This window comes from Numenius arquata, chromosome 1, assembly GCF_964106895.1.
Source record: "Numenius arquata chromosome 1, bNumArq3.hap1.1, whole genome shotgun sequence".
In the NCBI taxonomy this organism is placed as follows: Eukaryota; Metazoa; Chordata; class Aves; order Charadriiformes; family Scolopacidae; genus Numenius; species Numenius arquata.
In genome coordinates this window covers 74786494-74801515 of record NC_133576.1, presented here as the reverse complement: position 1 = coordinate 74801515, position 15022 = coordinate 74786494, and the positions used below count along the sequence as shown (strand labels likewise).

Genomic DNA, 15022 nt, shown 5'->3' with positions numbered 1-15022 from the left:
ACTGTGACAGAGGTTAAAGAAGTTGAGTGAATTTAGTAAAATCGGTCAGACACCATACAGGCTCCACACTCGTGGAGAGAATTTGCCAGAATTAACCAAAGGTTAACCAGAGCTGTGTACATCCAGGGTATGGTTTTGGTAAGATTCAGCGTGGCAACGTTTTCAAACTAGTAGAAAAGCCGATTTCCCTTTTTATTACTTAAACATTCTTTACATTTAGCCCAGGCTGCTGGCAAGCCTTTTGTTTAATCAGCACACCCGCATTAACTTTGCGGGCAAACCCGCTAACACCAGGCAACTTTGTGTTGAAAGTAATAGCTCTGCACAAACATGATAAACCCAACGATTTGAACTTTTCAAGTAAATCAGAGTGACTCAGATGATAGAGCAGCAGATGAAAAATGGGAATTGAAATGGAAAGGCACGTGTGATTTGTTCAGAAGTTAGGCATGCTGTTTCCAAACTCAGGACGAATCTTCTAGGATCCTATTATATCTTAGGTTATTTTAGGAACCTAGAAAAATTATGTGCTCTGTGATGGCTTCTTCCAGTCTTTTCTTACACAGCCCGGATCCAGAATCTTACCCATGTAGGAATACAGTGCTTCTGTCGTAACACCCTGTCTTTTCCTTGGTACCCACTTGAGCTTTGGAATAATTTATTTACTGTTTAATGACATAAGCTCAGAGGCAGAAAGAAATGTCTTCCTCCAGTCAGCCTGCTGGCCTTTGTCTCCAGCTGTAACGAATACGGAAGGTGGCTCATGGGAGGATGCTGTTAAACTCTATCTCCAAGCATCACCCAGCATCACTCCCAGCCTCCGGCTGCACACTCTCCTACGCGGTACTCCTCCTGCCACATCCGTTTCCTGGAGCTGGTAACAGGGACTGGCAGGGTTCATGCATTCTCCCCCTGTCCAGGCCAGCTTCCCATTATAACCACACTTAAGGGATTACAAGTTGAAATGACCTCCTTGAAACTACGTGGAGTATTGGAGAGAAGGGATGGAGACGGGAGTCACGTCAACGTCCAAGTGCCTCAGACAGCTGCGTCGCACAGCCAGGCGCCGTAGCCCCAAATCAGCTTCTCGTGCAGACAGAAGTTCTCACCGATTTCTTGTGGCTTCTCAGATGGCAGTTGCTGGTGCAGACTCCCATGAGCCTTTTAATGTTGTGGTGGCCTCTGGGTGCTCTTTGCATCAGCTGCTTGCCATGCCCCTGGCACATCGTGCTTTTCTCTTTTTCCATTTGGTGATTTTCACATGGAAATTGTTCTTCAACGCTCTCACCCATACACAGACCTCATTAAAATCTTTCTGGGTGAAGAACCAAGTTCCACTGGTGCCAATGATGCTTTGAGACATCATTGGCACTTGCAAGGCTTGTTACTCCTGCTGCCCAACAGACTGCATCCCAGCACAGCTTCAGACACAACAGCCACAGCATGAAAAGGCTGTGATTTGTCATCACCGCAGCAGCTACTCTCCATCTCCATCCACCTACAGAACATGCACACACAAGTGACACGATTTTATCTGTCAACTAAACTCCTGTCCATTGCCTTAGGAAACTCTCACAGGAAACCTGACTTCGGGTGTGCAGTTTCACAGCCACATCTCCTGGTCTGAACTCTTCACTTCCAAAAGGCACAAAGACATTTGCCTGGCCAGAGACACCACCTCCTTTGAACTGGAATGGACACAGGCCAGGGCCCCTTGGGTCCTGTCATCAGGTCAGCTGTGCCCTAGTGCACCGATTCAGCAATGGAGAAAACAGGAAGGAAGATCTTCTTTGCCAATAGGAGTCCCAGGAGAGAACAGACCAGCTTCTAAATTTTTTCTTTAAAAAATGATTTTTTTGCCTTTCGGGCTGGGATAGAGGACAGAAGGAAAGAAAACTGACCTGACATGCTTACTTATGGCTGTGCTTTTTTTTTTTTTTTTTAATGTTATTCTCTTCATTCCAGATATAAGGGATGCTGTCCCAGGTGTTTCTGTCACATCATCTGTCTTGTGGGCAGGATGTGCTGAGTATTTTCAAAGATACCATCAGAAACATGCTGCAGACAGACAGGAGACAGAGGCTAAGCAAGTATTGGAAGTCCAGTTTTAACACAATCCCCTCACCAACCCTGTTAATTAAGTTATGCCACAAGAAAAGCAACTTTCAAAGATTTCCTACTGTCTCAAGCTAAGACATGTTAGCAGGAAAACAAAATGACGGTACACATTGAATGAGACTGAGTGGAAAAGAGACAGAGCTGGGAATGGTGTCACAGTAATTTTGTATTTAACTCTGCTCATTTCTTACAAACCCTGTGTCAATTTACTACCTCATCTCGCTTAAAACCCTGTTCATTTTTAAAACAAGGTTTACAATTCCTCAGCAAACACACACACTTGCGTAACTGCGGTCAAGTTCACCTTCACCAAGACAGTGGTGATGTATCTTCCACCATCAGTTTGGTTTCCTTTCCTGGCTGTGGTTTACCTGTTAAACCGCTGCTGTCACTCATCTAGAAGCTCTTCTCCACAAGCTTCTCAGAAATGCACACCTGCATTCTGGTGACAGAGCGGCTGATACAGCAGTGGAAGTTACCTTGAACATTCCTGAATGAGCCGGTCAACAGGTTTTTATCCTGGTGGGGCTGTGGCTGGCCTTCCTGCAAACGCTCCTCAACAGAACCAGCGAGTGCAGGTTGGCACACAACGCCTCCCAGCCAAAGCTTCACGCACATGAGTGTCCAGAGAGGACGTGTGGGGATGGGAGGAGGAGCGAGGATGGGACTCAGCAGCCCCAACAGAGATTGGCTTACACTCACAAGGATCTCTATTCACGGTCCAACTCTGAATAGCTGATGCTGCGCCAACAGGCGCCCCTGGTGACCAATGTGAATCTAAACAGACGCCAAAAGTGCACACAGTTTTCAGAAATAAAACATTTCTTTTAATTGGCAAGTAGAACACACATTACAGGTCATTAGTATTTTATAAACAATATTAAGTTACAAATACATGTTAAAAATTGCAGTTCATGGCAGCTAAAAGCTTGGAGTCCAAAATGCATCTCTGCAATACTTCATTACTTCCCTTTCCCCAGTCTGCTGGGTGAAGATGAATAAAAGATCATTTATCATCTACTAGGAGGTGGTCTACTATATACTCAAACAAAAAGAAAACCTCATTCCTAAGAGGATCACTATCAAACAGAAGCATTCAAAGTACTTCAGCCATCTTAAATCACATCAGATACAATGAGGACACAGTTAAGAGTGACTCTGTAACACTTTAAGCAGAGACACAAATATCTTCACATTAAACTGATAGTTCAATGCTTTGTTCCAATTCAGCTTAAAACCAACACTAGCTTCTACCCCACAGAAGCTTAAAATCCATCATGCAGGCTTCCATGCCATCAAAGCTAGATGTTTGTAAATCAGACCCTTATACAGAGGAAAGTTATGGTGTACAACTAAACAGCATACATAAATATCTATCTTATATTTAGCAGATCTTTATTCTCCTCCTTAATGACTTTTGGTGGTATTAGTGAGATACACAGCTCATTCCATTTTCACTACACTCAGAATATTAACAAGTTACCATTACGCGTGTTAATATACTAAATATCTTTTAACAAGTCTCTTTAAAAAAAGTATTTAAAAACATTTTTGGAAAAGTAGAAATCTATTTTCCAGAAAAGCAAGTGGTTCTAGGATAGCAGGGACTCCAGTGCTTTAAACACCCTTTCAGAAAAAAACCATCTTGACGGCTTTTGTGCCTGGGAGTCAGCGTGTCTCAGCTGCCAGACTTGTATTCTATTCGTCCTTCTCGCTGTGGTGGTAAAAGGTCATCCAAATCAGCTTACCTTGCCTTTCAGTTGGCAGAGTTTCAAAGATTACCAGTCACTGGACTGCATAAAAGAGACATGTAGCTTTGACATAAGTTCATTTCTTTCTTCCTCATATTTATGAGAGTCAGTTTTGTTATGCTGCTGATATTGCATCTTCAAAACTGAATGCGTCTGGAGAAATGACTTTGTATCTCAAAAATATCAAGAGTACCATTCAGATCTGAATTTCTAGTAAGAACTGTGCACATTTAGCAAAAATTATGCTGCTGTAAAAACAAAAGGCCTGCTCCTTGGCCTGCTCAGAATACAAGCTACAACGCAAGAGATAATACCAGAGGGTTTTTCCTCTGCTTCTTTTCTAAATGTAGGCATTGGAAGTAAAGTGTTACTAAGCTTTTCCTAAGAGAGCACACAGGGGTGTGGCATAATATACATTACTCAGAAAGAAAAAACAGTAACAAACAACCATTATAGAAAATGCTGCATATTAGCAGCATGCTTGGTTTCCAAAACATGAGGAATTGCATGGAAGTTGTCAAGATGAAGTCCACACACCTTGATCATTGAACTGATCACTAGATTCCAAGAAACCAAAGCAATTTTGAAAATACACAAGACAACAACCGCCTAGAAGGCAGAGTTCTATCATCTGTCAATAACCAGATGAATAAAGTGCATAGCAACTATTATAACAGTTTCTTGAAAAGAGAATACGTTTTGCAAGTCTCAAAGTTTGTAAGCTTGACACTTATCCATATGTTTTGCTACATGTGTGGCTTCCCTTTTGTTTTGCTATTTAGCTTCACTGATCGACCCTTCAGCACTGTCTCCTGTGATTTCCTTTGCACTTCATATGGAATGCGCTGAGATTTCTGACTGCTGCCTGATGTACGTCTGGAAGCTCTTGTCACCAATGGGATGTTCCCTAAAAGGCAAGGAAAGAAAGGAAAAAGTACTATACATAGAATTTTCTGTCAAGACATCAAAATGTCAGAATGGAAAGTGAACAGATAAAACCTTTTCCCTAAGTTTGATTTTAAAAGCTGTAATTGTAATGATAACACTGCATCTCATTTGAGCTGGAAGAACCGATTGAATTGATCGTTTTTTTGGTCAGCCATGCACAGAATGCTCCTTTATTTACATGTACACAAAATACAGTTATCTGGCTGTATCAGCCACTCTTCCCATTTTTAAGCCCACAATCTAAAATAAGCTGCTAAATACATCTATCTTCTGGCATTTACTACTCATTACAAGCACGAGTTCAAAATTAAGAAAAAATTAAAAAAAAATCTCAGAAGTCCAAAAAACCCACACATTTTTATGAATGAAACAGAATTAAAAAATAAGCATTTAAAAAATCTGACAGTCCTTTGAAATATTGTGATATCAATCCTAAGTCACAGTCTTGCTTTGTATGTATTTGCAGGATCTTTTTTGAACATGAATATGGTAAAGGCCAGAACATAAGAAATAGAAATACCATTTCCCAGGATTGTTCCCCTGTTTGCACAACCCATTATACTTACTGGCTTCCATATTTTGTCTTCTTAAACTTATCCCTCTTATATTGAGCATGTTCCTGCTCTAAAGTTCCAACACCTTCAATAATCAGCTTTAGTGTTTTATACGTCTCCTTAGGATCATCAATGATGAATGTAGAATATTCTTCCTCCTCAGGTCCATCATAAACAGATTTGCTGCCACAGGCCTCTGGAGAAGAAATGAAGTACAGGAATAGGTATCAGATAGGCAGGGGAAAAAAAGTGAGACAGACTAAAAATACTCAGTCCGGGGCTCATACAGTTCCTTGGTTTGCTTCCGTATGACCACAACAGAACTGTGGCTGACATCAACAGCAGAAGCAGCAGTTCCCTGTTCTTTTGCTGGGCTGTTGGTAGGCACAGAGGCTGTCCGATGCCTGTTCCCTCCTCCTCATCTCGTAAGGAAAGGGCAGCAAGTCTGGCAGCTGCTCCCGGCTTGGTGCAAAGCTGTCCCCTGCTCCACAAGCAACACTTGTATCTCAATTAGCACTAGCAGTACCCCACGCACACACTTTGGGAACTCTGACACACTCCTAACTCTGCTGCTGTGCTGCAAAGTTGGCCTGCATGAAGTCAAGTGTTCACTGGTCAGAAGGACAGGTTCCATTCCTAAGCAGCAAGTGCAGCACTGCACAACAGACTGAATTCAAAACAATTACAGGTTGAAGTACTCACAGAACATGTTCTACCACATTACCCCTAAAAGATTCATACAACAAGCATAAACAGAGTATATCACGACTACTGCCTGGCTGCCTGCTTAAGGACATACCCTAAGAAGGGGCAAGTCATACTACCTTCTTATCCTACCAGGGAGCCTTCCTGGCTAAGAGATCACAGCATGAACATTTGCAACACACTCATAATGTGATCTACTTCTGCATTCTAGCTGAGCATATTAGAAGAGGAGAGAGAATATTTTACTTTGTCTCTATTTTTCCCTACCTTTCCAGCTTTACTGCTGTCTCAGTCTCAGCTTTCGAGTTACCTTCCCCTTGCTGCGCTGTTGGTGCCAGACCTGCGTCCTTTTCCCCGACACTGAAACTCGATGCTGGCTCTGGCACTAAGGATTCGGAACAGGGGAAAGCTGGGCATTGGTTCAGACAGCTCGGAAGTGGTGGGGATCTTAAGTTTGCAATTGCACGGCGGCCAGGAATGGATTAAAGTGCTTTCCAATCTGTGTGTTTGACACCACTGGCTTATCTCGTATTATAAAATAAAGTCCTATTTAAAGATCAGTGCCGCAGTAAAGGCTTCCCTGCCACTCCCTGTGCTAAATTGGGATTTCAAGTCTGGCACCGTGTACACCGGATACTTTTCTTGGCATGCCTACGAGTACTAACTTCCTTTGCCGTCTCTTCTTTCTTTTATCCTTCATGACACATCTCTGCTCCCCTCAGCTCCTGAGGGTTTCCTAGCCCAAACTTCACTTTTCAACATTTCACAGACATCCACAGGTCATCTGTCACTGATAATTCTGAAAGAGCCTTCCTGAGAAACCATTTCTATCCAGCCTGTTCTTGGGATCTGCATCAGGGAATGTGCACATGACTTCTGGTAACACAAAACCATGTTCCACTGAAACCTCAACTTTGCTGGTGCTTCTTTTCAGGATCAGTAAACTTCTGGTTTAGTGCATGCTCTGATTTGTCAATTCAGAGTATCCAAGCAATGCTCTCTGCCTACGCTATTTTAGGATGCTGCGGTTAAGACCGTATTTCAAACAACTGTTTATTATGTAAAGAACTCTGTACAGACTGTAAGGCTGCACACTGCGCCAAAAATAATTCACAGAACTGCCTCAAGACAGCAGAAGGGGAAGCAAGTTAAATACTGGCTGCTGTGTTCTAGGATGTGATTCACAAGACTGGTCTAGATAGAACATACAATTTTTCACAGGTATTTTTGCTTGCTAAGCATACTGAAGATGCAATGATCTTTCATCCTCACCTTGCATTTTCTCCAATTTTGGCATATACAAGTTGAAAAGAGAGTAGATGCGCTCAGTTTCTCTATCTCCATCTATATCCAGTTGTATATTTGCTGGCAGGCCTCTGTAAGGCATCAGGAAGACAGGGAGAAGTTATATGCTAAACAGTATATTATGGCACAGAAAGCACTTAACAAGGATGAAAGTAAAAGTGAGTACTCGTGAAAGCCAACAGATTGTATATAATGGATCTCAAAACTTCCCATTTTTCCCAAGAGAAAAGGTAGACAAGTTCAAACTTCTTTATGCCTAGATTTATCCAACGTGCTTTCACTCTGACTTGAGAGAGGACTGTATCAGGATCCAGACATTCTGGTGAATTAGTCTGCTTTAACCAGATGGAGGAGCCAAAGCACTGAACTCCCAACTGTCCAGGTCTTATATTCTGAGACTAACTACCACTACAGACTTGCTGCTTCTCTCATTTTAGATGAAAATAGTTTCCTATGAACCAGACAGTACCTCTTTATTTAACAGAGAGCACGAATGGGCCCCTTAGAAAAAGATTAGTTTAGAATTAAATTTGGAAGTAGATGACTGTCTGTTTCAGGAATTTACAAACAGGACACTGAAAGGATTTCTGACTTTTTACTAATGACAAATAATCAGAACCAAAGTATCTTATCCCAGAGTCAACTCCTATCAATGTCCTGAACTCTAAAAATGTTAACATTTTGACCAACATACACAGATACTGACAGTATCAGAAATAACAATAAAGATGGCCTTAGAAAACACCACAACGCCTGCGCACCTGGCAGATCTTCTTGGAAACTGCATACCTGCAAGTCCCACTGCAGAGATGCACATACCCCTGGCAATACCTAAACCAAGGGCACATTACTGATCCTTACCCTGTGCAGGGTGTGCAGCCAGGAGTATTATCTGCAGTAGCTTTACAGCAAAGCCAATGGCCGTTAAGATAGGCAGAGGGATGATAGACTGTGAGGCGCTTCTTGTTGCATTGGCTGACTTTGGTGAGGATATCAATCCAGTCCTTGGCCTCCACACAGTTATTTGCTTGGATATACAGGACTCTTCTTTCAGGCTGGATCACCTGGAACATCTGCAAATAGGAAATAAGCCACAGATTAAAGCACCAGAATGAGTCGGTGAACCTAAGACTGGGCTCAGACCGTTGATTTATTAAACGGAAAACACAGCATACTAAAATGATGCACCAATAAATACATTTCAACACAAAACCAAGCAGCAAACATGCCCTAAAAACAAGGAGACCTTTCACCTGGTACAAGGAGTAAGATACTGTTCCTGTAGGAGATGATTTACAAACAGCTAACACTAACTTGCTGGTTGGCCTCAACAAAATTTGTTGTCAGCCTCAAGGATGCAATTTTAGTAATGTTGCAGCTCCAAGTTTTGGGAGCTTGACAGAGGGACCCAACACTGAAAGGAAATGCTAGTCAGCAGGGGGCAGAGAAGAGAAAAGCAAGAGTTTGGATCGAGCCTCATTGACAGCTTTGCTTTCATATTGCCATATCTCTAGTCTTTGTCACACCAATTTCAGCATGATTCTTTCCTTTTAATAACTTCCACGCTTCTGCACCCTACTATAGCTGCAATTAGTTAATCACAGCAATACAGTTTCTCTTTAATCGCCATAGGGTAGTTCAAATAATTACACATTAATTCTGCATTATAGCTTGGGCACTGAAAATCTAAACTAGAGCTTTCCTGCCTGTTCCAAACAGCTTGCAAACTGAAGCGGCACAATCACATTTATTTTCCTCCTCTTGAAGAAGCAAGTTGCTGACGCACAGCCTTATTGCTTGATTATACTGATCATGCACTGCAGATAACTAAGCTCAAGTTAGTGATCTTAACTGCAAATTTTGGAAAGGCAAATGCCAAACATTTTCATTTCCTCTAACTTCTGCAAATCTTTATTTTAATGGTCTTTCCTCTCTCAGGTGTTCCTAAATTATCCTTCCCCCCTCTACTTCTTCATTTGATTATTCAAATCATTAGACATTACACTGCCAATATCATGTGGAACTTTATTTTCTGGTTTCTCCATGCTATTTTAAAAAGAAACACAGAGACAAAAAAAAACAAACCCAAAAGTACCACCAAAAACCCCACCAAAATTGAAATTCACTTTTGCCTATTACAAAGACCTGAAACATTGGCCTGGATTCTGCACCTAGCTGCTCAGGAGAATATTGCAGATGGGCACCAGACGCAATCTCCTCTTCCCTTGTGACACCTTTAGGTGCACAATCCTTTGAAGTAGCTTGAAACCACACTTGCTAATTTGTAAAGGAACAGGTTTTTCTAATTACAATGTCCCTCTAACAGGAAAGGGAAAGCTTCAACAGTCATTTCCCTGGATTTAGTATCCTTACAGATGTCAGACAATAATTAGAAAAGTGCAATGTACAAGAGCAGTGTAGGAGCTGCTAGTGGGATCAGTCCAGCACTACTGAAATACACACCAGAGTCCTTTTCAGGTCATAACTGGCGATTTGAGTCTGGGGAATAGGGAAGGAAGGAACAAGGAAGACAAGAGCACGCAGCTCAACCTTCTGTTAACACAAAACTACAGGGAAAAGAATTTTAATGTCCTGCTGGGGTAAATGGAACCTTCTGCATTACAACAAAGGAACAGATTTAAGGAGTATGGCTTTGTGTAAGGGGATACCAACCTAAGTGAACTAACATATGGCAACTGTTACTGAGAAGCCCACAACTAAGCCAAGAATTTCAAGTGGTTCCAAGACCCTTACACTACCAAAACCACCAGTTGCTTCTCAAACAACACAGAAGGCCTGAACAGTACTTAAAGCCACCCCTACACAGCCCAAACTGTGCTTAAGGAAGATGAAAGCTACTGGCCTTACTGCCAGTCAGGCAGATGTATTAGCAGTGAGGAGGACACACTTGGTGCAATTCAGAGCACAGATACATACAGAATATTTATAGAAAATGTAGATCTTTAATCACACTTAGCACCCATGATGGAATATCCATTGCAAATACATCTGCTGTGGTGTTTTGAGAATTCTGTTCTTGCTGCAGTATTGTATTTAGGTATGGCAAGATACATGGGAATATATTAGCATGGGAATGTAATAATGGTATTTTGTACTCCTTGTGGAAAGACTCTGAAACTTACTTTCCAGAATGGATGTAGTCGCCTTCATTTCCTAGGTAATACTGAATTTAAGCAACCAAAATAGCAAACAGTTCCTGATGTTAACAATAAAGGGATATTTTTCCTATAATAAATCTTTACAATAAAGGGATATGTTGGATGCATTCTAGCCCAGTAGACTCAAGAATAAGTTAAAGACTGCTGTCACTGAAGAGCTGATCAGAATTATAGCTCAGGACCTTTCCACACAGTAAGTTTTATCTCAACTGTGTGACTACTTTTAGTTCAATCAAGTTGTTTTGCAGAGTACAGCTGGCAACAGTTTATCACATTACAGCTGCCTTATGATAGCTTGAGATTTATTTTGCAGCTTGGTTGCTTTCACCTATGTAATTAACGTGAATTATAAACACCAGAGCCAGCTACAGTACAATGAAGATGTGCTCTAGAAGCAAGTGATCTGAAACTTACTTCATCTTTTAACAGAGAGAGATATGCTACCAAAATAATACCCAAAACAGGGAAAATACTGAGGAGTTAGGCATTGTATTTCACTTTAATGAAGTGCCGTTTGAGGAACCTAATTATCTAGGGCAGGTTTGAGTGCTGCCTTGCATGGTGTTCACAAGCAGTGCAGATGGCAGGAAAGACTTAAAGGCAGAAAAGGTAAAAGTCACAACCATTTATGTGTATAAAGAATTCTGTAAGAGATGCCTGTTTAGAACTGGAAAACACTGAGCTGTTTTTTTGTTTGTTTTTAAATAAAACTTTATAAGGGCTGTACTCGGCTTTACAGGCAGAAGAGTATGAAAAAGGCTCCAAACATCACCCAAACTGATCATATCCAGGAACTGTTCTTACACAATGATGGTATGTCTCGCATACAGAAGTTGGTAGTAGTGTTCCATGCATGAGAAACACAGGTGTGTTTTATTTCCTAATGTTGCAATCAAAATGCTAAACCATACTGGCACAGCACAGATGTTGTTTTGGCATATGACCTAACCCAAATATATACCCAATTTCATTATCTGGTAAGAAACCCTGATAGCTACGAAATAAACTGCAATCCTTCACAGTTATAAGCAGCCAGTTCCTTCCCAACAGAGAGGTCTGACAGAAAGGGCAGGGACTGTCCCTTCCAACTCCAACAATTCTGTGATTCCGTGACTCGATTATCTTACCTGTGTTTGACATTATGGAGCCCAAACAGCTGATCAGCAGTGGTCAGTACTGAGTGTGCTGCAGATCACGAAACCCAAGGACTGCTGACTGGGCTGTTAAGAATCTGAATGGGCTGTACTTTTGGAAACTCCTGCTACTATATACAGAACAAGCAGCTGTGGCTGTACATCTTTCAATAGAAACCCAATCCACGTTACAAAAGGGAAAAAGGCGATTAGGCTGGTGGATCTAGACCAGCCTAACAAGTAAATTAATGAAGATGACCTACTTACATTTTTCATTTTAAAGGATTCCTCCTCCAGTCTTTCCACTGCCAGAATGTTTTCAATTGGAATGCTACACAGAGGGTGATCACCTGCAGAACACATGCACAGAGATACTGAGCAACTTATTCACAACTCAATTTCACCCTCTGCCCTTATTCTAAGGGCTGATTCCATTCCTTTGAAGATCACTTTGACTACACATGAAAAAAATCTTTCACTCAGCAGGGATTTACTAGCATGGTGCTTAAGTCTTAAATTCATTTCTGTTATGATAGCAAACCTCTTAGAAATTGACTACTGAAGCAGGATGCAGTATATTTCCTGAGAAGGTGACAATGAAAGAAATCATTCCTGGCAGATCAACTGAACTAGGTTGACGGTGGTGACATACGATCTCAAAGCTGAGTGTGAAATGAAGGCTAGCATGACCTGAACATGTTTCCTTATCTTTCTTACTCCCTGTGGATTTATATGATGGAAGGAAGTGGTGTTTGTTGTGTACTACTGAACAGACCGGAACAATTTGCGAAAGGCAAAATCCTTGATATTAGGCAGCATTAAGTGAACACATTTTTGCAGGTTCAAAGCTTGCAGACAAATCTCTGCCTGCCGCAGCCAGTTGTGCCAATGCTACAGAATTCATGAGAACAAGCTGAGAATGCTCAGTACAAACCCAAATCCCACCCAAAGGTATTTGTATCCTGAGTTTTGTTTCCTTAGACAATCTACTATGTAACTGTGAAACCTAGAGAGGCTGTTGATCACTGATATTAGACAAATATTATCAAATATTCTGCTAATTTATAGGGTACCGTGCTATCCAAGAAGCTTCTCTAATAGTACAGACATACTAAAAAAAAGGGCAAGAACCTACAGGCCGACAGACTTGCCTGCACTGAGCCTTCTACAGTTACAGATGCAGATCTCAGTCTTCTGTTCTTACACAATCCTTCTGTTTAACCTTTGCTTTAATGTATGAAAAACAGACTGGCAAACCTTTGTTACCTTTGCTTTTCTGATAGGTAAATTCATGGTTTGTCAGGCGAAACCATCTCTTCTTGAAGTTTTTCATACCAAATCGTTTTCTTCCTTGTGCTCTCTTGATCATGAACCTAGTAAACAGGACAACAGTTGTTGCAATATGTCAGTTCTTATATATACATGCATATGAATATATGCATACATATAAAATATGTATTTATGTATATAGATTTATACATATACATGATGGCACTTGCAAAGCTTTAGCAGGGGACACACAGTGTTTCCTAATTATTGAGGCCTTGTCTTGACAAGGCAAGGAAAGTTATATTTGGATAGGTTTAGTGAATCTGTTGGTTAGGCCTGTACTTTTTCCAGATCTAGATAAGGGGCAAGACACGTAGCTTGACTTGTAGTCTACAAAGGGGCTCTGGTTAGTTAGCTGAACTGCAGCTTGTGCCCTTTCCTCAGTTACAAATCCAGCTAAATGGTTTCCTACTACAGCAGAAAAAGGGCAGAACACGCTTAGTACTGCTCTGCTAAGCTTGACCTGTTAACTCTACAAGCTTTTTTTGTTATTTCTTTTAAAGCTGTGAGAACATGCAAAAGGTTTAGAGTATGTTTAATAATTAAAAGGCAGGTGTAATGCTTTAGTTACTCTCAAGGTCTAGAAACAAAATCAGGATGTTCTACAGCTCCATTTGCAATTGCACATTGATGCTGCAGTTGGAAATGCATTTTCAGTAACACACAAAGCAATCTGAGAGCTGAAAGCTAGAACCCTTTTGGGCAGAGGATGGGTGTCCATTTAGTGAGTTGTCAGTTTTAATTAATTTCAAACTTGAATAGGCTTACAAGAAACTGCGATGCATCCAGCACCTTCCTAACCACTAAATCAATCCAAAAGCTTCAAGGTGACTTTGGGAAGTCTAGTGACTTCATACTGCTCAGCATCACCTTTGGTGGAAAAAAAATGTGTATGCACATGCAGTAGAGAGTTGATAACAGCTACTCTACACATTACATTAACTATTGTGCCAAATACAGCATTGTATAATGGAGCCGGTAAAAACTACTTACTACGGAGTAGTTTTTATCAAGTAGGAAGGCACTATACAGCACAAAGAGCACACCGAGAGAACAGCGAATGATTTGGCTGAAGATTTTCAATAGCAAAGCTAAAACACTTAGAACGGCTAATAGCGTTTCATTCTTCTGATATTTTAATCAGACATAACTACATTGCATCCAACCAAGCCGCAGGTCTGTTTAAAGCTCAAACAGAAACCCAAGTTCCTGCAGACTTTAACTGTTTTGTAGCCAGCTGGGCTGGTGCCTGCCTCCCATTCCAAGTTGCGTGGACAAAAGCTGACAAGGACTGTATGTGGCAATCAACTTTTTTAAAGTTGTAGTTTCACACCTCTCCCATTCTTAAAAGGGTCAGCCAATTACTGTCTCAGTCCTTATTCTTGGATTACTTGAGAAATGTTTCATAAAACCATACGATTCAGGTCACGACCAGGACCACTGGTGGTAGTCTTCATATTTCAAGGTAAGAGCAGATATCCTTGGGCTGAATAATATGCTCTTCAAGTTAGTTTCTCTTCCTTCTCATGCCAACACTTAAAAGTTGACTTAAAACTGCAAACTCCTACAGAGCATCCCCCTTTGAAAAACGCAAACTCCATACTGCAGAGCTAAAAGCACATTTCTAATTATATTCTTCATAGCTGACATAGCCAAGAGAAGAAAGTGCTTTTATTTCCCACGGGTAGGTGACAAACATTCAAAGCCACATAAGTTATAAGGCAAATTTGAAGCATTTCTTTGCTTCTAACATTTGCAGAATGTGTGAGAAGTCGAAGCAAATAGTCAGAAGCGCAAAGAGAAAAAGTCTAAGATGAAACCCATGTCAGTGCTGTGTGGTTGGAGATACTGTTTCTTCTTGCATTGATGGCAGACCTAACTTTGGATCTGCCTCGGCCTTGCTTGGAAGCATCAGCAGGCCTCTTTCACCTACAACAACAGCAGGACAAGTTCTCTTTTTTAATTTTCTTCCTTTTGGAAAGAACCGTGCAGACAGCTGT

At 41.2% G+C, this 15022-nt stretch overlaps 1 protein-coding gene across 2 annotated transcripts in view; it reads right to left on the bottom strand.

Moving 5' to 3' along the window:
* Positions 1 to 4700: 4700 nt before the first annotated feature.
* Positions 4701 to 15022, bottom strand: part of RASA3 (RAS p21 protein activator 3) — a 134321-nt gene continuing 123999 nt past the window's right edge. For both annotated transcript variants that reach the window (XM_074144284.1, XM_074144293.1), the window contains exons 19-24: positions 12960 to 13066; positions 11961 to 12043; positions 8243 to 8454; positions 7349 to 7452; positions 5384 to 5567; positions 4701 to 4776 (exon numbers count right to left, since the gene is read on the bottom strand). In XM_074144284.1, coding sequence (XP_074000385.1) covers positions 4701 to 4776; positions 5384 to 5567; positions 7349 to 7452; positions 8243 to 8454; positions 11961 to 12043; positions 12960 to 13066 — 766 coding nt within the window. The remainder of the gene's footprint in view (positions 4777 to 5383; positions 5568 to 7348; positions 7453 to 8242; positions 8455 to 11960; positions 12044 to 12959; positions 13067 to 15022) is intronic.